Raw genomic sequence first — 27,329 nt, forward strand, 5'->3', positions numbered from 1 at the left:
TTTTAAAATGTGTCAGTGATTAATTAATACACCTGTGCACCTGCTGGGTTACCTGCAAAACATGCACTGTGTGGGGTCCTGAGGACCGAGTTTGAGAACCACTGGATTAGACAGATAGATTAGACAATAAGAATTTACTTACCGATAATTCTATTTCTCGTAGTCCGTAGTGGATGCTGGGAACTCCGTAAGGACCATGGGGAATAGCGGCTCCGCAGGAGACTGGGCACAAAAGTAAAGCTTTAGGACTACCTGGTGTGCACTGGCTCCTCCCCCTATGACCCGCCTCCAAGCCTCAGTTAGGATACTGTGCCCGGACGAGCGTACACAATAAGGAAGGATTTATGAATCCCGGGTAAGACTCATACCAGCCACACCAATCACACCGTACAACCTGTGATCTGAACCCAGTTAACAGCATGATAACAGAGGAGCCTCTGGATAGATGGCTCAACAACAACAATAACCCGATTTAGTTAACAATAACTATGTACAAGTATTGCAGACAATCCGCACTTGGGATGGGCGCCCAGCATCCACTACGGACTACGAGAAATAGAATTATCGGTAAGTAAATTCTTATTTTCTCTGACGTCCTAGTGGATGCTGGGAACTCCGTAAGGACCATGGGGATTATACCAAAGCTCCCAAACGGGCGGGAGAGTGCGGATGACTCTGCAGCACCGAATGAGAGAACTCCAGGTCCTCCTCAGCCAGAGTATCACATTTGTAGAATTTAGCAAACGTGTTTGCCCCTGACCGAATAGCTGCTCGGCAAAGTTGTAAAGCCGAGACCCCTCGGGCAGCCGCCCAAGATGAGCCCACCTTCCTTGTGGAATGGGCTTTTACAGATTTTGGCTGTGGCAGGCCTGCCACAGAATGTGCAAGCTGAATTGTATTACAAATCCAACGAGCAATAGTCTGCTTAGAAGCAGGAGCACCCAGCTTGTTGGGTGCATACAGGATAAACAGCGAGTCAGATTTTCTGACTCCAGCCGTCCTGGAAACATATTTTCAGGGCCCTGACTATGTCCAACAACTTGGAGTCCTCCAAGTCACTAGTAGCCGCAGGTACCACAATAGGTTGGTCCAGATGAAACGCTGAAACCACCTTAGGGAGAAAATGAGGACGAGTCCTCAATTCCGCCCTGTCTGAATGGAAGATCAGATAAGGGCTTTTACAGGATAAAGCCGCCAATTCTGACACGCGCCTGGCCTAGGCCAGGGCCAACAGCATGACCACTTTCCATGTGAGATATTTTAACTCCACAGATTCAAGTGGTTCAAACCATTGTGACTTTAGGAACCCCAAAACTACATTGAGATCCCAAGGTGCCATTGGAGGCACTATATGCAGTACCCCTTTTACAAACGTCTGAACTTCAGGAACTGAAGCTAGTTCTTTCTGGAAGAAAATTGACAGGGCCGAAATTTGAACCTTAATGGACCCCAATTTTAGGCCCATAGACACTCCTGTTTGCAGGAAATGCAGGAATCGACCTAGTTGAAATTCCTCCATCGGGGCCTTACTGGCCTCGCACCACGCAACATATTTTCGCCTAATGCGGTGATAATGCTTTGCGGTTACATCCTTCCTGGCTTTGATCAGGGTAGGGATGACTTCATCCGGAATGCCTTTTTCCTTCAGGATCCGGCGTTCAACCGCCCTGCCGTCAAACGCAGCCGCGGTAAGTCTTGGAATAGATAGGGTCCTTGATGGAGCAGGTCCCTTCTTAGAGGTAGAGGCCACGGGTCCTCCGTGAGCATCTCTTGAAGTTCCGGGTACCAAGTCCTTCTTGGCCCATCCGGAGCCACGAGTATAGTTCTTACTCCCCTCCGTCTTATAATTCTCAATACTTTTGGTAAGAGAGGAAGAGGAGGGAACCCATACACTGACTGGTACACCCACGGTGTTACCAGAGCGTCCACAGCTATTGCCTGAGGGTCCCTTGACCTGGCGCAATACCTGTCCAATTTTTTGTTTAGGCGGGACGCCATCATGTCCACCTTTGGTTTTTCCCAACGGTTTACAATCATGTGGACGACTTCTGCTGAGGAAGTCTGTTTCCCAGCTGTCCACTCCCGGAATGAACACTGCTGACAATGCTATCACATGATTTTCCGCCCAGCGAAAAATCCTTGCAGCTTCTCTACGTGGGCGACTGCCGTGATGTTGTCCGACTGGATCAGCACCGGCTGACCCTGAAGCAGAGGTCTTGCTTGGCTTAGGGCATTGTAAATGGCCCTTAGCTCCAAGATATTTATGTGAAGTGATGTCTCCAGGCTTGACCACAAGCCCTGGAAATTTCTTCCCTGTGTGACTGCTCCCCAGCCTCGCAGGCTGGCATCCGTGGTCACCAGGACCCAGTCCTGAATGCCGAATCTGCGCCCTCTAGAAGATGAGCACTCTGCAACCACCACAGGAGAGACACCCTTGTCTTTGGTGACAGGGTTATCCGCTGATGCATCTGAAGATGCGATCCGGACCACTTTTCCAGCAGGTCCCACTGGAAAGTTCTTGCGTGGAATCTGCCGAATGGAATTGCTTCGTAGGAAGCCACCATTTTTCCCAGGACCCTTGTGCACTGCTGCACTGACACTTGGCCTGGTTTTAGGAGGTTTCTGACTAGTTCGGATAACTCCCTGGCTTTCTCCTCCTGGAGAAACACCTTTTTCTGGACTGTGTCCAGGATCATCCTTAGGAATAGAAGACGTGTCGTCGGGATCAGCTGCGATTTTGGAATATTAAGAATCCAACCGTGCTGCCGCAACACTACTTGAGATAGTGCTACCCAGACTACCAACCGTTCCCTGGATCTTGCCCTTATCCGGAGATCGTCCAAGTAAGGGATAATTAAAACTCCCTTCCTTCGAAGGAGTATCATCATTTCGGCCATTACTTTGGTAAAGACCCGGGGTGCCGTGGACAAACCAAACGGCAGCGTCTGAAACGGATAGTGACAGTTCTGTACCACAAACCTGAGGTACCCTTGGTGAGAAGGGTAAATTGGGACATGGAGATAAGCATCCTTGATGTCCAGAGACACCATATAATCCCCTTTTGCCATCACCGCTCTGAGTGACTCCATCTTGAATTTGAACCTTTGTATGTAAGTGTTCAAGGATTTCAGATTTAAATTAGGTCTCACCTAGCCGTCCGGCTTCGGTACCACAAACAGCGTGGAATAATACCCCTTTCCCTGTTGTAGGAGGGGTACCTTGATTATCACCTGCTGGGAATACAGCTTGTGAATGGCTTCCCATACCGCCTCCCTGTCGGAGGGAGACGTCGGTAAAGCAGACTTTAGGAAAACGGCGAAGGGGAGACGTCTCGAATTCCAATTTGTACCCCTGAGATACCACCTGAAGGATCCAGGGGTCCCCTGTGAGTGAGCCCACTACTGCACGCTGAAATTTTTGAGACGGGCCCCCACCGTGCCTGAGTCCGCTTGTAAAGCCCCAGCGTCATGCTGAGGACTTGGCAGAAAACGGGAGAGGGCTTCTGTTCCTGGGAACTGGCTGTTTGCTGCAGCCTTTTTCCTCTCCCTCTGCCACGGGGCAGAAATGAGGAGCCTTTTGCCCGCTTGCCCTTATGGGGCCGAAAGGACTGCGCCTGATAATACGGCGTCTTCTTATGTTGAGAGGCTACCTGGGGTAAAAATGTGGATTTTCCAGCCGTTGCCGTGGCCACCAGGTCTGTTAGACCTACCCCAAATAACTCCTCCCTTTTATAAGGCGATACTTCCATATGCCTTTTGGAATCACCTGACCACTGTCATGTCCATAACCCTCTTCTGGCAGAAATGGACAGCGCACTTACTCTTGATGCCAGTCGGCAAATATCCCTCTGTGCATCACGCATATATAGACATGCATCTTTTAAATGCTCTATAGTCAGTAATATACTGTCCCTATCTAGGGTATCAATATTGTCAGTCAGGGAATCCGACCAAGCCACCCCAGCACTGCACATCCAGGCTGAGGCGATTGCTGGTCGCAGTATCACACCCGTGTGAGTGTATATACGTTTTAGGATATTTTACTGCTTTCTGTCAGCAGGTTCCTTAAGGGCAGCCGTATCCGGGGACGGTAGTGCCACCTGTTTAGACAAGCGTGTGAGCGCTTTATTCACCCTAGGGGGTGTTTCCCAACGTGCCCTATCCTCTGGCGGGAAGGGGTATGATGCTAATAACTTTTTAGGAATTAACAGTTTTTATCGGGGGAAACCCACGCATCAACACACACTTCATTTAATTCCTCAGATGCAGGAAAAACTACAGGCAGTTTTTTCTCACCCAACATAATACCCTTTTTAGTGGTACTGGTATTATCAGAAATGTGTAAAAACATTTTCCATAGCCTCAATCAAGTAACGTGTGGCCCTACTGGAAGTCACATTCGTCTCTTAATCGTCGACACTGGAGTCAGTATCCGTGTCGGCGTCTGTATCTGCCATCTGCGGTAACGGGCGTTTTAGAGCCCCTGATGGCTTTTGAGACACCTGGACAGGCACAGGCTGAGTCGCCGGCTGTCTCATGTCATCAATCTTTTGTAAAGAGCTGACTCACATAATTCCTTCCATAAGCTCATCCACTCAGATGTCGACTCCCTAGGGGGTGACATCTGTTACAGGCAATTGCTCCGCCTCCACCTCATTTTCCTCCTCATACATGTCGACACAACGTACCGACACACAGCACACACACAGGGAATGCTCTGATAGAGGACAGGACCCCACTAGCCCTTTGGGGAGACCGAGGGAGAGTATGCCAGCACACACCAGAGCGCTATATATATATATATATATATATATATATATATATATATATATATATATATATATATATATACACACAGGGATAACCTTATATAAGTGTTTTTCCCCTTATAGCTGCTGTATTGTTATACTGCGCCTAATTAGTGCCCCCCTCTTTTTTAACCCCTTTCTGTAGTGTAGTAACTGCAGGGGAGAGCCAGGGAGCTTCCCTCCAACAGAGCTGTGCTGAGGAGATAGGCTCCGCCCCCTTCTCGGCGGCCTTTTCTCCCGTTTTTCTGTGGAATCTGGCAGGGGATAAAATTCATCCATATAGCCCTGGGGGCTATATGTGATGTATTTTCGCCAGCCAAGGTGTTTTTATTGCTGCTCAGGGCGCCCCCCCCTAGCGCCCTGCACCCTCAGTGACCGAAGTGTGAAGTGTGCTGAGGAGCAATGGCGCACAGCTGCAGTGCTGTGCGCTACCTTGGTGAAGACAGGATGTCTTCTGCCGCCGATTTTCCGGACCTCTTCTTGCTTCTGGCTCTGTAAGGGGGCCGGCGGCGCGGCTCTGGGACCGGACTCCGAGGCTGGGCCTGTGTTCGGTCCCTCTGGAGCTAATGGTGTCCAGTAGCCTAAGAAGCCCAATCCACTCTGCACGCAGGTGAGTTCGCTTCTTCTCCCCTTAGTCCCTCGATGCAGTGAGCCTGTTGCCAGCAGGTCTCACTGAAAATAAAAAACCTAAAACTAAACTTTCACTAAGAAGCTCAGGAGAGCCCCTAGTGTGCACCCTTCTCGGCCGGGCACAAAAATCTAACTGAGGCTTGGAGGAGGGTCATAGGGGGAGGAGCCAGTGCACACCAGGTAGTCCTAAAGCTTTACTTTTGTGCCCAGTCTCCTGCGGAGCCGCTATTCCCCATGGTCCTTACGGAGTTCCCAGCATCCACTAGGACGTCAGAGAAAGATAGATTAGATAGGTAAGATTAGATAGGTAAGATTAGATAGGTAAGATTAGATAGGTAAGATTAGATAGGTAAGATTAGATAGGTAAGATTAGATAGGTAAGATTAGATAGGTAAGATTAGATAGGTAAGATTAGATAGGTAAGATTAGATAGATAAATTAAGATAAGATTAGATAGATAAGATAAGGTAAGCTTAGTTAGATAAGATAAGATTAGATAGATAAGATTAGATAGATAAGATTAGATAGATAAGATTAGATAGATAAGATTAGATAGATAAATTAAGATAAGATTAGATAGATAAGATAAGATTAGTTAGATAAGATAAGATTAGTTAGATAAGATTAGATAGGTAAGATAAGATTAGTTAGATAAGATTAGATAGGTAAGATAAGATTAGATAGATAAGATTAGATAGATAAGATAAGATTAGTTAGATAAGATTAGATAGGTAAGATAAGATTAGATAGATAAGATTAGATAGATAAGATAAGATTAGATAGATAAGATTAGATAGATAAGATAAGATTAGTTAGATAAGATTAGATAGGTAAGATAAGATTAGATAGATAAGATTAGATAGATAAGATTAGTTAGATAAGATTAGATAGGTAAGATAAGATTAGATAGATAAGATTAGATAGATAAGATAAGATTAGATAGATAAGATTAGATAGATAAGATAAGATTATATATATATATATATATATATATATATATATATATATAAAGAAGGGTGTATGGCGGCACTCACGCAGGCTGACTCAAATAGAAAAGTTTCTCTTTATTGCCGACATGTTTCGGGGAATCTCCCCGTCCTCAGGGCTTGAAAAACAGGGTGTGAGACAGACTAAACATTTATACAATACACAAACAAATGACATCAGTGTTCAAACTATTCTCACCTGACCGCACGGCTCGACCGCCTGCCAGCCTCGGTGCGGCAGGGAGATTTCCATGGAAACCGGCAAACAATGCCTGCAGGCGCTGTAGTGACTACGGAGCCTGCACAGGTACAAAGTTAAAACAAAGTGAAGCATTAAAACACATATATAACTTGGTGAACATCATGATAGTGAATCTACCTTTTGCCCCTACAAATGATATTATTCGTAAATCTACCTATTAAGGTTATGCAATAATTATATTTAACTTCAATTAACTATTGAGATTTTATGGAAAACTGTATAGATAAAGGACCTATTACTTTCTATTTACATATGAACCTATTCCCCATCCATAGGGATGTGACTTAATCAAATATTCATAAAAAGCATTGCAGTCCCAAATTTTCATTGAGACCGCCAGGAAATTGGGTGCCCAAATTGAATATCCATCGAGACTCCTTTTGAAGGAGCAACCGATCCCTACTTCCACCGCTCATAGTCAGAGGGGTATGGTCAATAAGGATGGCCCTTATGCTAGCCACCCCATGTTTAGCCCCTAAGCAATGGCGGGCAAACGGTTGGTCACTAGACCCTTTCTCAAACGCTTTTTTATGGCGCTTCTATGGAGTGCCATCCTCTCTCTAAATTGTCGTATGGTCTTGCCCACATAGGCAAGACCACACGGGCAGGTAAGCATGTAGACAACGTAAGTTGACGTACACGTAAGACGATGCTTAATAGGTAGCTTCCTGCCAGTTTGCGGATGATTGAATGTTGTGCCTGTCAATAAGGTGTTGCACGTGGCGCAACCCAAACATCTGTAACATCCTGTTTTTGGTCTAAGGAAATGTGTGGAATTAGACCTAGTCATATTAGTAACATCAAGTTTTACTACAAAATTACCTATATTGTTACCTCGAGTGTGACTGGGTAATAAACTAGTATCAGATAGACATTTCAAAGCTGGCTCAGATTGGATAATCGGCCATAATTGTTTAGCTTTCTTAACCGCACGTCTAGAGCTAGTAGAGAACTTACTAACCCACGGAAGTTTGTTCGCTATGGATGTTGTATTATTCTCCATAGACAAAATCTCTTCTCTAGATTTTTTCAAAACAGCCTCCTTAGATTGCTGCAACTCCCTAACAGGATACCCTCTCTGTGCAAATTTCTTAAGCATGTCATCCAAAGCCAAGCTAGTTTCAACAGGGTCCGAGGTAATACGCCTAACACGCATAAACTGGGAATACGGTAATCCCTTGCGTAATGCGAGTGGGTGGAAACTTTGATAGTTTAATAAAGTATTTCTGTCCGTGGGTTTAACAAAAAGGGACGTACTCAACTGACAGTCCCTAATGCGGATACAGACATCCAAATAATTAATTTGGTTCTCATCAATAGTAAAGGTAAACTTTACTGGATGTGACGTAGCATTGTGTTTACTCCATACCAATGACAAATCTGCCCCCTGGAGCCTTTCCAAAACACAATGACATCGTCAATAAAACGTCTGTAGTACAACTCCTTCACAAGACCCAACTCTGGTAGACTCCTCCATCACCAGTAAGATTAAGTCCATGGAGCACTTATTTAAGATTGCTACCCACCGACGACAAAATTGGGCGTTATAGCGGCCATTCGTCGGCGAGTTAGCAATCCTAAAACCCCTCGGTAGATGCATTCCTTAATCCCTGTATTCAGGCTTTGCCATCTTTTCTTAAAGATACATCATCATTATTGTTACAATTACAACATCTGGGCAGATTGCCCGAACATACATTGTTGTGTATTGCTGATGTCACCAGCCTCTACACCTGCATCCCACATGATGCAGGTGTGGAGGCAGTGAGAAGACTTATAGAGGATAATGTGACGTACCAGGGTCCTGAGATATCGTTCTTTTTACACCTATTAGATCTGGTGTTACAAAGAAATTATTTTATGTTTAATGGTAATTTTTATTTGCAAATAGCGGGCTGTGCGATGGGGTCTGCGGTGGCCCCATCGTACGCTAACGCCTTCATGTATCAAGTAGAGAAGGATATGTTCTATTTAGATCCTATTATTAGTCCTCAAGTGTTGTACTACAGATGTTTTATTGACGATCTCATTGTGTTTTGGAAAGGCTCCAGGGCAGATTTGTCATTGGTATGGAGTAAACACAATGCTACGTCACATCCAGTAAAGTTTACCTTTACTATTAATGAGAACCAAATTAATTATTTGGATGTCTGTATCCGCATTAGGGACTGTCAGTTGAGTACGTCCCTTTTTGTTAAACCCATGGACAGAAATACTTTATTAAACTATCAAAGTTTCCACCCACTCGCATTACGCAAGGGATTACCGTATTCCCAGTTTATGCGTGTTAGGCGTATTACCTCGGACCCTGTTGAAACTAGCTTGGCTTTGGATGACATGCTTAAGAAATTTGCACAGAGAGGGTATCCTGTTAGGGAGTTGCAGCAATCTAAGGAGGCTGTTTTGAAAAAATCTAGAGAAGAGATTTTGTCTATGGAGAATAATACAACATCCATAGCGAACAAACTTCCGTGGGTTAGTAAGTTCTCTACTAGCTCTAGACGTGCGGTTAAGAAAGCTAAACAATTATGGCCGATTATCCAATCTGAGCCAGCTTTGAAATGTCTATCTGATACTAGTTTATTACCCAGTCACACTCGAGGTAACAATATAGGTAATTTTGTAGTAAAACTTGATGTTACTAATATGACTAGGTCTAATTCCACACATTTCCTTAGACCAAAAACAGGATGTTACAGATGTTTGGGTTGCGCCACGTGCAACACTTTATTGACAGGCACAACATTCAATCATCCGCAAACTGGCAGGAAGCTACCTATTAAGCATCGTCTTACGTGTACGTCAACTTACGTTGTCTACATGCTTACCTGCCCGTGTGGTCTTGCCTATGTGGGCAAGACCATAAGACAATTTAGAGAGAGGATGGCACTCCATAGAAGCGCCATAAAAAAAAGCGTTTGAGAAAGGGTCTAGTGACCAACCGTTTGCCCGCCATTGCTTAGGGGCTAAACATGGGGTGGCTAGCATTAGGGCCATCCTTATTGACCATACCCCTCCAACTATGAGGGGTGGAAATAGGGATCGGTTGCTCCTTCAAAAGGAGTCTCGATGGATATTCAATTTGGGCACCCAATTTCCTGGCGGTCTCAATGAAAATTTGGGACTGCAATGCTTTTTATGAATATTTGATTAAGTCACATCCCTATGGATGGGGAATAGGTTCATATGTAAATAGAGAGTAATAGGTCCTTTATCTATACAGTTTTCCATAAAATCTCAATAGTTAATTGAAGTTAAATATAATTATTGCATAACCTTAATAGGTAGATTTACAAATAATATCATTTGTAGGTGCAAAAGGTAGATTCACTATCATGATGTTCACCAAGTTATATATGTGTTTTAATGCTTCACTTTGTTTTAACTTTGTACCTGTGCAGGCTCCGTAGTGTCAAAGTCAGAAAAATATCTCTATGCACACTACCATATTTGCACCTCACACAGGTCCGTGCTGCGCGTGCGTACGCTCTCCCGTACGTGCGCATACTCACAGTCGCGGGCACCCGCAGGCGCATGGTATGCGTATTTACGGTAGAGTTTATGTGGTTGTAGCGTGCGACTCAATCGTAACATATTTTCAGTAATAATGTATTTTGTAGATCATGGTCCCTTTGATAGATTCTGAAAGTTTGATTAATATAGAATGTTTATGAACAGAGGAATCCCTCTTTGTTTGATACGAAGGGTCAGATAGGAGTAATACAGTGGTGTTTAGTATCCATCGGAAGAATATTTAATTAGAAATATTCCGGTGTTGGTTTGAAGCAGATCAATCGCTCGTGCGAATAGTTATGGACATAAGAAGTTTATGAACATTTACTTTATTTGCACTTTATTACCCATGCGGCGGGAAACCCAGTTTCCCTCCCACCTGAGCAGTTGGAAATAGTCACAGCCCACCTGTATGAATCAACCTATGACCTTTTGTTATAATGCGAAGCCGAATTCCTGTGTCCAATGAACAATGAGATTGTAGGGACCATTGAATTGTATTGTGTGTGGGGCATAAATAGCAGGCCGACCATATCCAACTTCACTCTCTTCAACGGTTCTCATTGCTGATAATCGGGAGCTGGATATCGAGGCGCATGCGATCGTTCCCCTTGTGCGTAAGTTTTCTCCGTAATCATATTGTCTTACTGTGAGCCATTTCTCTCTCCCCCTCTCTTCTCTTTCTCTCGTATTTTTCCTTGATTAGACTTGAATTGTATTGTATTGTATTTCCCGTGTAGTTATCTGGTTAGTTGGTTTATGTTATATTGTAGTGTATGCTTTGTACTGTGATTCCTTTTGCAAGTATAATAGTCATAATACACATAATAGGTTTCGGACCCTAAGCCCAGGTATCTGTGTATTCTTTATAGTATTAAGTATTCTCTGAGCGTCGGTTACGCTCAAACAGCTTTGTAGTTAATCAGGTTACACAAGGTTGCACTTACACTTTGTCTCTACATTAAGGTTTACTGTGTATTTCATTGTTAAGAGTATAGATATAAAGGTTTAACGTTGTGAGCGTCTGCATCGCTGGTGATCTCCTCGTGGTCCCGAGCGCCGCTACGCTATAGCGAATCATTACGATAAGTCAACAGCCAATAGTCTGCCTGCCTGCGATCACTTGGCCGTGAGTGAACGTGACGCCTGAGCGTCTCGATCACGGCTAAGCGATCGATACGCAACTTGCGTACCCTTACGGTACTTCTCACGTAGATAGCGTACAGGGTTCTTAGACCTCATAAAGGGTTATATACACGATAAATATTTAGCTTTATCAGTAGTCACTACAGCGCCTGCAGGCATTGTTTGCCGGTTTCCATGGAAATCTCCCTGCCGCACCGAGCGTCGTGACGTCATTGCCCAGCGACACGGAGGTGAGTTGCGGAGGCTGGCGGGCGGTCGAGCCGTGCGGTCAGGTGAGAATAGTTTGAACACTGATGTCATTTGTTTGTGTATTGTATAAATGTTTAGTCTGTCTCACACCCTGTTTTTCAAGCCCTGAGGACGGGGAGATTCCCCGAAACATGTCGGCAATAAAGAGAAACTTTTCTATTTGAGTCAGCCTGCGTGAGTGCCGCCATACACCCTTCTTTATATTGTTGGCTTATGCTAAGCTAACTAGGAGGGCACCGCAGCACAGTTTACTTGTATTATCGGAGTGCCGGAAATTCCTTTATGCTATATAGATATATATATATATATATATATTTATTTTTTTTGGCAATGAATGGGTTTATTAACACTTTCTCCCCACAACACCAGAATGCATGTAAGAAGGATGGACGAGGGGGGAAATTGGCTGTGTGTGGGTTGGTGGGCCGCAGGCAGGAGGACGGGCGAGCATGAGAGCGCGGTGTGACGTCTGTTACCGCCAGGAATTTTATTTTTACCCCATTTGGGGTAATTTACCCCGTTCCCTGACCACTGGTCTAAATGAACTATCCTGTAACACATAGTGCTGTAATAAAATAGCAAGTGCTGGCGTCTGGACCAGAGACTCAATCATAAGGCATGAGATCAATAAAATTCAGTGGGGCATTAGAGAAATTGACCCTCTAGACCAGGGGTATTGCGGGCCTCCAACTATGGAGGAACTACAAACCTCAGCATACCCAGACAGTTTTTCTTTTAGGCCATGCTAAAACTTAGGATGTGCAGTTTCGTAGCATCTGGAGGGCTGCTCTAGACTTTTTACAAATACTTTTGCAAGGGGGTAACTTGGTAAACTGTGGCGTCCACACACTCTGCTAAAGTGAAAGTGTTGGAAATACCAGTCGGAGTAAGAGCAGTGAAATGATCACCCCAAAAATATATATAATTTATTTTACACACACAAACTGTGTACCCCCCTTTAACCATTTTTAAATCGCACTGGTTCAGGCAGATTCTGGTTACCCCAGAACTATGGCGGAAACAGCACGAAGTGGGAATTCACTCCCAATTTGTTATCCCAAAATCAAGGGAAAAATGGTGTGGGGACCCAGATGATTTTAGGGTGACCAGCACCGGGCATTTCAAGTGTGTGCTGCTGAAACCATAGATTCCTAAAAGCACCAGTGCTGGTTGCAAATTTAAGAAGTAGAAGTAGGCCGACAGTATTTCTGTGACATCAGAAAATCATTCAGTTGGACAGAGCATTGAATGGTCTTCTGAAATAGTTGGTCCATTGGGTGCAGTACTATTTTGTTTAGACCGAAGAGTAGGTCAGTTGAATGTTTGGTTGGCTGACTATCTTTCCATATATGGCATCTTAAGTCCTAATGAATGTATCCTGCAAGAATCCAAGACATTTTGTTCTGACGGGAGGCAGACTGTGCTGTATGCACTTTTCCCATTTTCTCCAGTATGGACTTTGCTTAAATGTGAAGAAATCTCAGAAAATAATTTTGCCACTATAACTAAGATTTAGATGTCAGTGAGGCATGTCTTACAACTAAATGGATGCTGTCCAGCATATGTCAGCTACAGTACATGCAAAAGCAGCCAGTATTTACCCCGCATGCTAAATAGATTTGCCTCATGACATGGTTACTCCAGATGCAAAGTAGTTGTTTTTTTTCCTTGCTCCCATCTATAAATCAGATCCACGGTGTTAATCTCTCCCTCTGAGTATTTTATTGCCTTTTTTGCTATAAGCAGTTACATTTCTCACTAACTATGGCCCTGATTCAGGAACTTGCATTAATGGTAAATGTGTAAAGTACTGATGTTTGGTACTTTGCCAATCAATTGTACAAGCGCTGGACCCGTACTGTCAGTCTGCAGCAATTTGGGGTCAGGGAGGGACTGGATGCCTCCGTTTTGTGGGAGTGCAGAGGCCATGTCAGTCTGAGATTTCCTAGCCTCAGGGAAGGAGCTGCAATAGCTGGTCTACAGGACCTCAGGATTCACTCAGCTGGCTGATAGGGTGTCTTCCCACCTCCATCAGTTATTTTAGTTGATCGATTTATGGTTATTTCAGGTCATTGAATTATGGCAACTTCTGTCAGTTATTACAGTTCATTAAAGTTTTCGTCCAAATCCATCCATGGAAGGCCCTGAACAGGCTCCCTGTGTCAAAGTCCTGCCCAGCGCACACCAACAGGAGGTCCAACCCGGACCCTAAGCCCCCTAAAACCTGTCCAGGATCCAACTGGACCACATCGCTTTTGACCCCAAACGGTGCAGGGTGCCGAATGCATAACCGGACAAAAACAGATAGACCAATGCATTTTATATAAAAGGGTATGTGCACCGAGTCTGGTCCAGATTCATCAAGCCTTGTATAAGCCCTTGACGAACAAGCATAGATATTTTCACTTTTAGTACATACTAGCTTAAGTACCCAGTATTGCTCGGGTTCAAACTTTTCAGTTTCTTAAGTTATGAATGAGTTGGATTTAACTTAACATATTAAAAATAACTGATTAGTAGCTCTTCCAACACACCCATGAGGTAACTGCCTAGTTTTGTTTTTGGGGTGTCGCCAGTCGTCCTGAGGACCTCCCGGGACCCCAAACTCCTAGTATGTTTTCTGCGATGTTACCACTCAGAAATTTTTCATCCAAATCCATCCAGTTGCAGTCCATGAACAGGCTCCCCAGTGTCACAGTTCTGACTAGGGTCAACGTTTCAATGCTGGTGCATATTCATCAGGGATAGATACATAATCTAAAACAGAGTGCGTCATTTCAACTGGTTAATGAAAAATGTCTGATTGGGCATGGCTAGGCGCTCCGAGTCACAGATCTGGATAGGAGAGAACAGGCCTGCAGGTGTGGCGGTACGTGCAGGGGTTAAGGGGGCGTAGCCCCTTGTGACGGTGTGAAGAGCGCCCGTAGTAGCTTAGTGCCAATGTCATACACACAGACATGACAAAGGGCAGTCACTGCAGAGCACTGCAAAGCAACTTATATGTATCAGAATGCATCAGTGCATCATGAATTCTGTTTATGACCCGACTTTGATGCCATTGGTTCCTAATGAAGGGATAAACTACAGTCTCATGATTACCGGCTCATTGCGGGCGGTTCTTAGCTACTGTAGCTACTATCAGCTTCAGGGAATTGCAGAGTTTGTGTTGCCACGGCCAATGGAGCTTGCATGGGACAGCTACAACAGAACATAATTTGATCTTCATTATTTACAGGTAAAGTGAAATTTACTCCAAGGTGCAATCGCTTTTAAACCAAACTTAAAACTATTACATCCATTAGTACAGGAGAATGGTATGCACCATGTTAGTAGACTGTTCATCAATGGTCATAAGGTGTGTACACACGGTGAGATATTTTCTTACGATTTTGACTATATAGTCAAAACCATAAGCAAAGTTAATGCAGATCGCTAGGTGAAAGTCACCTTGCGATCCCGATGCGCGGTCGGCATCGCAAGCCTAGATAGTCAAAATTGACTTGCCTGCACAGTCTACCTCGTAGAAAAGATAGTCAAAATTGACACTTACCCAAATTCGCACAAAGTCAGTATCGCAAGCACAGTCATTATGTGCTTGCGATACTGACCTAGTCCCTATCGCACAGAGAGAATAGGGGTTAGGCCGAATCTCACCGTGTTTATGCACCTTTAGACAAGGGCACTTTTGTGGGTGGGGATGGTTTTATTATACTTACAATACTCACCACTAGCATTAAAGGATTCTGCATTGAAACCATCTGTGTGAGACAGGGAACTTCCCACGTTATGAAGAGAGTACTTTAAAAAGGAAAACAAAAGAAAAAAATAAACACATGTATAAAATAGAGCAACAGTGACGTCAAGGCAAGAATTTATATATATATATATATATATATATATATATATATATATATATATATATATAAATAAAATAAGAATTTACTTACCGATAATTCTATTTCTCATAGTCCGTAGTGGATGCTGGGGACTCCCAAAGGACCATGGGGGAATAGCGGCTCCGCAGGAGACTGGGCACAAAAGTAAAAAGCTTTAGGACTACCTGGTGTGCACTGGCTCCTCCCCCTATGACCCTCCTCCAAGCCTCAGTTAGGATACTGTGCCCGGACGAGCGTACACAATAAGGAAGGATTTTGAATCCCGGGTAAGACTCATACCAGCCACACCAATCACACCGTACAACTTGTGATCTGAACCCGGTTAACAGCATGATAACAGAAGGAGCCTCTGAAAAGATGGCTCACAACAACAATAACCCGATTTTTGTAACAATAACTATGTACAAGTAATGCAGACAATCCGCACTTGGGATGGGCGCCCAGCATCCACTACGGACTATGAGAAATAGAATTATCGGTAAGTAAATTCTTATTTTCTCTAACGTCCTAGTGGATGCTGGGGACTCCGAAAGGACCATGGGGATTATACCAAAGCTCCCAAACGGGCGGGAGAGTGCGGATGACTCTGCAGCACCGAATGAGAGAACTCCAGGTCCTCCTCAGCCAGGGTATCAAATTTGTAGAATTTAGCAAACGTGTTTGCCCCTGACCAAGTAGCTGCTCGGCAAAGTTGTAAAGCCGAGACCCCTCGGGCAGCCGCCCAAGATGAGCCCACTTTCCTTGTGGAATGGGCTTTTACAGATTTTGGCTGTGGCAGGCCTGCCACAGAATGTGCAAGCTGAATTGTACTACAAATCCAACGAGCAATCGTCTGCTTAGAAGCAGGAGCACCCAGCTTGTTGGGTGCATACAGGATAAACAGCGAGTCAGATTTTCTGACTCCAGCCGTCCTGGAAACATATTTTCAGGGCCCTGACTACGTCAAGCAACTTGGAATCCTCCAAGTCCCTAGTAGCCGCAGGCACCACAATAGGCTGGTTTAAATGAAAAGCTGAAACCACCTTAGGGAGAAATTGAGGACGAGTCCTCAATTCTGCCCTGTCCGTATGAAAAATTAGGTAAGGGCTTTTATAGGATAAAGCCGCCAATTCTGAGACACGCCTGGCTGAAGCCAGGGCTAACAGCATTACCACTTTCCATGTGAGATATTTTAAGTCCACAGTGGTGAGTGGTTCAAACCAATGTGATTTTAGGAATCCCAAAACTACATTGAGATCCCAAGGTGCCACTGGAGGCACAAAAGGAGGCTGTATATGCAGTACTCCCTTGACAAACGTCTGAACTTCAGGAACTGAAGCTAGTTCTTTTTGGAAGAATATTGACAGGGCCGAAATTTGAACCTTAAATGGACCCTAATTTGAGGCCCATAGACAGTCCTGTTTGCAGGAAATGCAGGAATCGACCCAGTTGAAATTCCTCTGTAGGGGCCTTCCTGGCCTCGCACCACGCAACATATTTACGACAAATACGGTGATAATGTTGTACGGTTACATCCTTCCTGGCTTTGATCAGGGTAGGGATGACTTCATCCGGAATGCCTTTTTCCTTCAGGATACGGCGTTCAACCGCCATGCCGTCAAACGTAGCCGCGGTAAGTCTTGGAACAGACATGGTCCCTGCTGGAGCAGGTCCTTTCTTAGAGGTAGAGGCCACGGGTCTTCCGTGAGCATCTCTTGAATTTCCGGGTACGAAGTCCTTCTTGGCCAATCCGGAGCCACGAGTATAGTCTTTACTCCTCTCCTTCTTATGATTCTCAGTACCTTGGGTATGAGAGGCAGAGGAGGGAACACATACACTGACTGGTACACCCACGGTGTTACCAGAGCGTCCACAGCTATTGCCTGAGGGTCCCTTGACCTGGAGCAATATCTGTCCAGTTTTTTGTTGAGGCGGGACGCCATCATGTCCACCTTTGGTTTTTCCCAACGGTTCACAATCATGTGGAAGACTTCTGGGTGAAGTCCCCACTCCCCCGGGTGAAGATCGTGTCTGCTGAGGAAGTCTGCTTCCCAGTTGTCCACTCCCGGAATGAACACTGCTGACAGTGCTATCACATGATTTTCCGCCCAGCGAAGAATCCTTGCCACTTCCGTCATTGCCCTCCTGCTTCTTGTGCCGCCCTGTCTGTTTACGTGGGCGACTGCCGTGATGTTGTCCGACTAGATCAACACCGGCTGACCCTGAAGCAGAGGCCTTGCCTGACTTAGGGCATTGTAAATGGCCCTTAGTTCCAGGATATTTATGTTAAGTGACGTTTCCATGCTTGACCACAAGCCCTGGAAATTTCTTCCCTGTGTGACTGCTCCCCAGCCTCTCAAGGCTGGCATCCGTGGTCACCAGGACCCAATCCTGAATGCCGAATCTGCGGCCCTCTAGGAGATGAGCACTCTGTAACCACCACAGGAGAGACACCCTTGTCCTTGGGGACAGGGTTATCCGCTGATGCATTTGAAGATGCGATCCGGACCATTTGTCCAGCAGATCCCACTGAAAAGTTCTTGCGTGGAATCTGCCGAATGGAATCGCTTCGTAAGAAGCCACCATCTTTCCCAGGACCCTTGTGCATTGATGTACTGACACTTGGCCTGGTCTTAGGAGGTTCCTGACTAGGTCGGGTAACTCCCTGGCTTTCTCTTCCGGGAGAAACACCTTTTTCTGTACTGTGTCCAGAATCATTCCTAGGAACAGCAGACGTGTCGTCGGAATCAGCTGCGATTTTGGAATATTTAGAATCCATCCGTGCTGTTGTAGTACTACTTGAGATAGTGCTACTCCGACCTCTAACTGTTCTCTGGACCTTGCCCTTATCAGGAGATCGTCCAAGTAAGAGATAATTAAGACGCCTTTTCTTCGAAAAAGAATCATCATTTCGGCCATTACCTTGGTAAAGACCCGGGGTGCCGTGGACAATCCAAACGGCAGCGTCTGAAACTGATAGTGACAGTTCTGTACCACAAACCTGAGGTACCCTTGGTGAGAAGGGCAAATTGGAACATGGAGGTAAGCATCCTTGATGTCCAGAGACACCATATAGTCCCCTTCTTCCAGGTTCGCTATCACTGCTCTGAGTGACTCCATCTTGAACTTGAACCTTTTTATGTAAGTGTTCAAGGATTTCAGATTTAAAATGGGTCTCACCGAGCCGTCCGGCTTCGGTACCACAAACAGCGTGGAATAATACCCCTTTCCCTGTTGTAGGAGGGGTACCTTGATTATCACTTGCTGGGAATACAGCTTGTGAATGGCTTCCAATTCCGCCTCCCTGTCGGGGGGCGACGTTGGTAAAGCAGACTTCAGGAACCGGCGAGGGGGAGACATCTCAAATTCCAATTTGTACCCCTGAGATACTACCTGCAGGATCCAGGGGTCCACTTGCGAGTGAGCCCACTGCGCGCTGAAATTCTTGAGACGGGCCCCCACTGTGCCTGAGTCCGCTTGTAAGGCCCCAGCGTCATGCTGGAGGACTTGGCAGAAGCGGGGGAGGGCTTCTGTTCGTGGGAAGAGGCTGTCTGCTGCAGTCTTTTTCCCCTTCCTCTGCCCCGGGGCAGATATGAGTGGCCTTTTACCCGCTTGCCCTTATGGGGACGAAAGGACTGAGCCTGAAAAGACAGTATCTTTTTCTGCTGCGAGGTGACTTGGGGTAAAAAGGTGGATTTCCCAGCCGTTGCCGTGGCCACCAGGTCCGATAGACCGACCCCAAATAACTCCTCCCCTTTATACGGCAATACTTCCATATGCCGTTTGGAATCCGCATCCCCTGACCACTGTCGTGTCCATAATCCTCTTCTGGCAGAAATGGACATCGCACTTACTCTTGATGCCAGAGTGCAAATATCCCTCTGTGCATCTCGCATATATAGAAATGCATCCTTTAAATGCTCTATAGTCAATAATATATTGTCCCTGTCCAGGGTATCAATATTTTCAGTCAGGGAATCCGACCAAGCCACCCCAGCACTGCACATCCAGGCTGAGGCGATTGCTGGTCGCAGTATAATACCAGTATGTGTGTATATACTTTTTAGGATATTTTCCAGCTTCCTATCAGCTGGTTCCTTGAGGGCGGCCGTATCAGGAGACGGTAACGCCACTTGTTTTGATAAGCGTGTGAGCGCCTTATCTACCCTAGGGGGTGTTTCCCAACGTGCCCTAACCTCTGGCGGGAAAGGGTATAATGCCAATAATTTTTTAGAAATTAGCAGTTTTTTATCGGGGGAAACCCACGCTTCATCACACACCTCATTTAATTCATCTGATTCGGGAAAAACTACGGGTAGTTTTTTCACACCCCACATAATACCCTTTTTTGTGGTACTTGTAGTATCAGAAATGTTCAAAACCTCCTTCATTGCCGCGATCATGTCACGTGTGGCCCTACTGGAAAATACGTTTGTTTCCTCACCGTCGACACTGGAGTCAGTGTCCGTATCGACCTGAGGTAACTGGCGCTTTAGAGCCCCTGACGGTGTTTGAGACGCCTGTACAGGTATTAACTGATTTGCCGGCTGTCTCATGTCGTCAGTCTTTTGTAAAGTGCTGACACTATCACGTAATTCTTTCCATAAGACCATCCAGTCAGGTGTCGACTCCCTAGGACATCACTAACACAGGCAATTGCTCCGCCTCCACACCATTTTCCTCCTCATACATGTCGACACAACGTACCGACACACAGCACACACACACAGGGAATGCTCTGATAGAGGACAGGACCCCACTAGCCCTTTGGGGAGACAGAGGGAGAGTTTGCCAGCACACACCAGAGCGCTATATAATATATATATATATATATAGGGATAACCTTATATAAGTGTTTTTCCCTAATATAGCTGCTGTATATATTTATATGCCAATTTAGTGCCCCCCCTCTCTTGTTTTACCCTGTTTCTGTAGTGCAGGACTGCAGGGGAGAGTCAGGGAGCCTTCCTCCAACGGAGCTGTGAGGAAAAAATGGCGCCAGTGTGCTGAGGAGATAGGCTCCGCCCCCTTCTCGGCGGCCTTTCTCCCGCTTTTTTATGGAAAATTTGGCAGGGGTTAAATGCATCCATATAGCCCAGGAGCTATATGTGATGTATTTTTTTGCCAAAAAAGGTGTTTTTATTGCGTCTCAGGGCGCCCCCCCCAGCGCCCTGCACCCTCAGTGACCGGAGTGTGAAGTGTGCTGAGAGCAATGGCGCACAGCTGCGGTGCTGTGCGCTACCTTATTGAAGACAGGACGTCTTCTGCCGCCGATTTTCCGGACCTCTTCAGTCTTCTGGCTCTGTAAGGGGGCCGGCGGCGCGGCTCTGGGACCCATCCATGGCTGGGCCTGTGATCGTCCCTCTGGAGCTAATGTCCAGTAGCCTAAGAAGCCCAATCCACTCTGCACGCAGGTGAGTTCGCTTCTTCTCCCCTTAGTCCCTCGGTGCAGTGAGCCTGTTGCCAGCAGGTCTCACTGAAAATAAAAAACCTACTTTAAACTTTTACACTAAGCAGCTCAGGAGAGCCCCTTAGCCTGCACCCGTCTCGTTCGGGCACAAAAATCTAACCGAGGCTTGGAGGAGGGTCATAGGGGGAGGAGCCAGTGCACACCAGGTAGTCCTAAAGCTTTTTACTTTTGTGCCCAGTCTCCTGCGGAACCGCTATTCCCCCATGGTCCTTACGGAGTCCCCAGCATCCACTAGGACGTTAGAGAAATAAATAAATAAATATATATATATTATATATATATATATATATATATATATATATATATATATATATATATATATATATATATATATATATATATATATATATATATATATTTCGCAACCAGCCCCCAATATTTATAGGGGTAAATTAGGATGTATACGCTGCACCTGTGTGACATGCAAATACTTAATCCCTGGGGATACATTCTATCACCCGCTCACTGGTAAAGCCTTAAAGATTCTTCACAGACTTACCTGTAATTCTGTTTATACAGTGTACCAGATAATTTGTCCTTGCGGTCTTTCCTATATAGGAAAGACTGAGCGATCATTTAAAGAACGTATGGCAGCCCATCGTTCATCAATAAAAGCTGCCTTGGTTTCTGGCAAGAGTGACCAGCCAGTTGCCAGGCATTTTGCTCAGGCTGCGCATAGTCTCGCTTCACTAAAGTACAGGATGATCGACCATATTCCCCATTCTTTACGCGGTGGTAACCGTGGCCTCAAGTTATTACAGTGCGAGGCAAAGTGGATATTTCGTTTGGGGACTCTTTCACCTAAGGGCTTAAATGAATACTCTGGGATTAGTGTATTGGCTAATAGCTCTTAACTGATGTTTATTCCTTAGCCTTCAGCTTTCTCCAGTCTTTTGATTTCTTTGATGTACTTATTGCTATGCTGCTTTACATGTTCTTACAGTTTAGTCCGTACCCTGGACCGCTATCATGGTCAGCCGTATATGTTTTGTGTTTGTTTTTGTTTTCACACTGTCTCTATGGTGATGGGTTGAGTCACATGACGCTGCACGTTCTTGTTACAGAACGGCATGACGTCATTTTTCTGCGCGGCCACCGGGTGTGCAGTCCCGCTGCGGCATTCGCGCCACGATGGGTGATACTGTGTATTTAAGGTAAGCTGTTCCTTGTTTTTGTATTATACCTGACGAAAATGCCAATTTAATAAACGGGCATTGAAACATTGCATCTTAAATTCCTCTGCCTTTGTGAATCATTGGAGTGCCGCACCATTCTGTGTCTGCTATTTACCCTCTTGTGAGGGCACCCGATGTATCAATACTTATAAGTGGCTGTGCCGGACCCACCTCGTTGCATATATATATATATATATATATATATATATATATATATATATATATATATATATATATATATATATATATATATATATATATATTTATTACACATACATATAGTACCAGTCAAAAGTTTGGACACGCTTCTAATTTAATGGTTTTTATTTAATTATTTTCTACACTGTAGATTAATAAGTGAAGACCTCAAAACTATGAAAGAACACACATGGAATTATGCGGTAAACAAGTGTTAAACAAATCAAAATATGTTTTATATTTTAGATTCCTCAAAGTAGCCCCCTTTTGATTTGATGACAGCTTTGCTTGGCATTCTCTCAATCAGCTTCATGAGGTAGAATGGAATGGTTTTAAATTAACAGGTGTGCCTTGTCAAGTGTCAATCTGTGGAATTACTAGTCTTCTTAATGCAGGCATGTCCAAACTGCCCCCCTCCAGCATGCCCCGACACAGCTTTAGCATTCTCTGACAGCAAACTGTGTCAGGGCAAGCTGGGATATGTAGTTTCACAACAGCTGGAAAGCAGCAGTTTGGACATACCCACCAGTTGTGTTGTGCAGAGGTAGGGTTAGTACACAGTGGACACCCCTATTTAACTACTGTTGAAAATAAGAATTTACTTACCGATAATTCTATTTCTCGGAGTCCGTAGTGGATGCTGGGGTTCCTGAAAGGACCATGGGGAATAGCGGCTCCGCAGGAGACAGGGCACAAAAAGTAAAGCTTTAGGATCAGGTGGTGTGCACTGGCTCCTCCCCCTATGACCCTCCTCCAAGCCAGTTAGGTACTGTGCCCGGACGAGCGTACACAATAAGGGAGGAATTTTGAATCCCGGGTAAGACTCATACCAGCCACACCAATCACACCGTACAACTTGTGATCTAAACCCAGTTAACAGTATGATAACAGCGGAGCCTCTGAAAAGATGGCTCACAACAATAATAACCCGATTTTTGTAACTATGTACAAGTATTGCAGATAATCCGCACTTGGGATGGGCGCCCAGCATCCACTACGGACTCCGAGAAATAGAATTATCGGTAAGTAAATTCTTATTTTCTCTATCGTCCTAGTGGATGCTGGGGTTCCTGAAAGGACCATGGGGATTATACCAAAGCTCCCAAACGGGCGGGAGAGTGCGGATGACTCTGCAGCACCGAATGAGAGAACTCCAGGTCCTCTTTTGCCAGGATATCAAATTTGTAGAATTTTACAAACGTGTTCTCCCCTGACCACGTAGCTGCTCGGCAGAGTTGTAATGCCGAGACCTCTCGGGCAGCCGCCCAAGATGAGCCCACCTTCCTTGTGGAATGGGCCTTAACCGATTTAGACTGTGGCAGGCCTGCCTCAGAATGTGCAAGTTGAATTGTGTTACAAATCCAACGAGCAATCGACTGCTTAGAAGCAGGCGCACCCAACTTGTTGGGTGCATACAGTATAAACAGCGAGTCAGATTTTCTGACTCCAGCTGTCCTGGAATATATTTTCAGGGCCCTGACAACTTCTAGCAACTTGGAGTCCTCCAAGTCCCTAGTAGGTGCAAGGCACCACAATAAGCTGGTTCAGGTGAAACACTGACACCACCTTAGGGAGAGAACTGGGGACGAGTCCGCAGCTCTGCCCTGTCCGAATGGACAAACAGATATGGGCTTTTTTGAGAAAAAACCACCAATTTGACACTCGCCTGGTCCAGGCCAGGGCCAAGAGCATGATCACTTTTTATGTGAGATGCTGCAAATCCACATATTTGACTGGTTTTAAACCAATGTGATTTGAGAAATCCCAGAACTACGTTGAGATCCCACAGTGCCACTGGAGGCACAAAAAAGGGGTTTGTATATGCAATACTCCCTTGACAAACTTCTGGACTTCAGGAACTGAAGCCAATTCTTTCTGGAAGAAAATTTACAGGGCCGAATTTGAACCTTAATGGACCCCAATTTGAGGCCCATAGACACTCCTGTTTGCAGGAAATGCAGGAAACGACCGAGTTGAAATTTCTTTGTGGGGCCTTCCTGGCCTCACACCACGCAACAAATTTTCGCCACACGTGGTGATAATGTTGTGCGGTCACCTCCTTTCTGGCTTTGACCAGGGTAGGAATGACCTCTTCCGGAATGCCTTTTTTCCCTTAGGATCCGGCTTTCCATCGCCATGCCGACAAACGCAGCTGCGGTAAGTCTTGGAACAGACATGGTACTTGCTGAAGCAAGTCCCTTCTTAGCGGCAGAGGCCATAAGACCTCTGTAAGCATCTCTTGAAGTTCCGGGTACCAAGTCCTTCTTGGCCAATCCGGAGCCATGAGTATAGTTCTTACTCCTCTACGTCTTATAATTCTCAGCACCTTAGGTATGAGAAGCAGAGGAGGGAACACATACACCGACTGGTACACCCACGGTGTTACCAGAACGTCCACATCTATTGCCTGAGGGTCCCTTGACCTGGCGCAATACCTGTCCCGTTTTTTGTTCAGACGGGACGCCATCATGTCCACCTTTGGTATTTCCCAACGGTTTACAATCATGTGGAAAAAACTTCTCAATGAAGTTTCCACTCTCCCGGGTGGAGGTCGTGCTGAGGAAGTCTGCTTCCCAGTTTCCATTCCCGGGATGAAAAACTGCTGACAGTGTTATCACATGATTTTCCGCCCAGCGAAAAGTCCTTGCAGTTTCTGCCATTGCCCTCCTGCTTCTTGTGTCGCCCTGTCTGTTTACGTGGGCGACTGCCGTGATGTTTTTCCCACTGGATCAATACCGGCTGACCTTGAAGCAGAGGTCTTGCTAAGCTTAGAGCATTATAAATTTACCCTTAGCTCCAGTATATTTATGTGGAGAAAAGTCTCCATACTTGATCACACTCCCTGGAAATTTTTCCCTTGTGTGACTGCTCCCCAGCCTCTCAGGCTGGGCTCCGTGGTTACCAGCATCCAATCCTGAATGCCGAATCTGCGGCCCTCTAGAAGATGAGCACTCTATAACCACCACAGGAGAGACACCCTTGTCCTTGGATATTGGGTTATCCGCTGATGCATCTGAAGATGCGATCCGGACCATTTGTCCAGCAGATCCCACTGAAAAGTTCTTACGTGAAATCTGCCGAATGGAATTGCTTCGTAGGAAGCCACCATTTTTACCAGGACCCTTGTGCAATGATGCACTGTTTTTAGGAGGTTCCTGACTTGCTCGGATAACTCCCTGGCTTTCTCTTCCGGGAGAAACACCTTTTTCTGGACTGTGTCCAGAATCATCCCTAGGCACAGCAGACGTGTCGTCGGGATCAGCTGCGATTTTGGAATATTTAGAATCCACCCGTGCTGATTGTAGCAGTATCCGAGATAGTGCTACTCCGACCTCCAACTGTTCCCTGGACTATGCCCCTATCAGGAGATCGTCCAAGTAAGGGATAATTAAGACGCCTTTTCTTCGAAGAAGAATCATCAATTCGGCCATTACCTTGGTAAAGACCCCGGGGTGCCGTGGACAATCCAAACGGCAGCGTCTGAAACTGATAGTGACAGTTCTGCACCACGAACCTGAGGTACCCTTAGTGAGAAGGGCAAATTTGGGACATAGAGGTAAGCATCCCTGATGTCCCGGGACACTATATAGTCCCCTTCTTCCTGGTTCGTTATCGCTGCTCTGAGTGACTTCATCTTAATTTGAACCTTTGTAAGTGTTCAAAAAAAATTTTTTAGAATAAGTCTCACCTAGCCTTCTGGCTTCAGTACCACAATATAGTGTGGAATAATACCCCTTTTCTGTAGTAGGAGGGGTAATTTAATTGTCACCTGCTGGGAACACAGCTTGTGAATTTTTTCCCATACTACCTCCTTGTCGGAGGGAGACTTGGTAAAGCAGACTTCAGGAGCCTGCGAAGGGGAAACGTCTCGACATTCCCATCTGTACCCCCGGGATACTACTTGTAGGATCCAGGGGTCCTGTACGGTCTCAGCGCCATGCTGAGAACTTGTCAGACGCGGTGGAACGCTTCTGTTCCTGGGAATAGGCTGCCTGTTGCAGTCTTCTTCCTTTTCCTCTATCCCTGGGCAGATATGATCTTATAGGGACGAGAGGACTGAGGCTGAAAAGACGGTGTCTTTTTCTGCAGAGATGTGACTTAGGGTAAAAAACGGTGGATTTTCCAGCAGTTGCCGTGACCACCAGGTCCGATGGACCGACCCCAAACAAGTCCTCTTCCTTTATACGGCCATACTGTGCCGTTTGGAATCTGCATCACCTGACCACTGTCGTGTCCATAACATCTTCTGGCAGTTATGGACATCGCGTTTATTCATGATGCCAGAGTGCAAATATCCCTCTGTGCATCTCGCATATATAGAAATGCTCTATAGTCAATAAAATACTGTCCCTGTCAAGGGTATCAATATTTTTAGTCAGGGAATCCGACCAAGCCACCCTAGCTCTGCACATCCAGGCTGAGGCGATCGCTGGCCGCAGTATAACACCAGTATGTGTGTATATACTTTTTATTATATTTTCCAGCCTTGTCAGCTGGTCCTTGAGGACGGCCCTATCTATAGACGGTACCGCCACTTGTTTTGATAAGCGTGTGAGCGCCTTATCCACCTTAAGGGGTGTTTCCCAACGCGCCCTAACTTCTGGCGGGAAAGGGTATACCGCCCATAATTTTCTATCGGGGGGAACCCACGCATCATCACACACTTTATTTAATTTATCTGATTCAGGAAAAACTATGGTAGTTTTTTCACATCCCACATAATACCCTCTTTTGTGGTACTTGTAGTATCAGAAATACGTAACACCTCCTTCATTGCCTTTAACGTGTGGCCCTAATAAGGAATACGTTTGTTTATTCACCGTCGACACTGGATTCAGTGTCCCTGTCTGTGTCTTTGTCGACCGACTAAAGTAAACGGGCGTTTTAAAACCCTTGACGGTGTTTTTGAGACGTCTGGACCGTACTAATTGTTTGTCGGCCGTCTCATGTCGTCAACCGACCTTGCAGCGTGTTGACATTATCACGTAATTTCCTAAATAAGCCATCCATTCCGGTGT

At 45.5% G+C, this 27,329-nt stretch overlaps 1 protein-coding gene across 2 annotated transcripts in view; it reads right to left on the reverse strand.

The window, feature by feature from the left end:
• The window catches only part of DSN1 (DSN1 component of MIS12 kinetochore complex), an 88,999-nt gene that overhangs the window by 49,171 nt on the left and 12,499 nt on the right, over window positions 1-27,329 (reverse strand). The window contains exon 3 of one of the 2 annotated variants that reach the window (XM_063931496.1): window positions 15,310-15,391. In XM_063931496.1, the coding sequence (XP_063787566.1) occupies window positions 15,310-15,391 (82 nt within the window). The remainder of the gene's footprint in view (window positions 1-15,309; window positions 15,392-27,329) is intronic. The other variant, XM_063931497.1, reaches the window with a different exon arrangement.

The sequence above is a fragment of the Pseudophryne corroboree genome, chromosome 6 (assembly GCF_028390025.1).
Source record: "Pseudophryne corroboree isolate aPseCor3 chromosome 6, aPseCor3.hap2, whole genome shotgun sequence".
Taxonomy (NCBI): Eukaryota; Metazoa; Chordata; class Amphibia; order Anura; family Myobatrachidae; genus Pseudophryne; species Pseudophryne corroboree.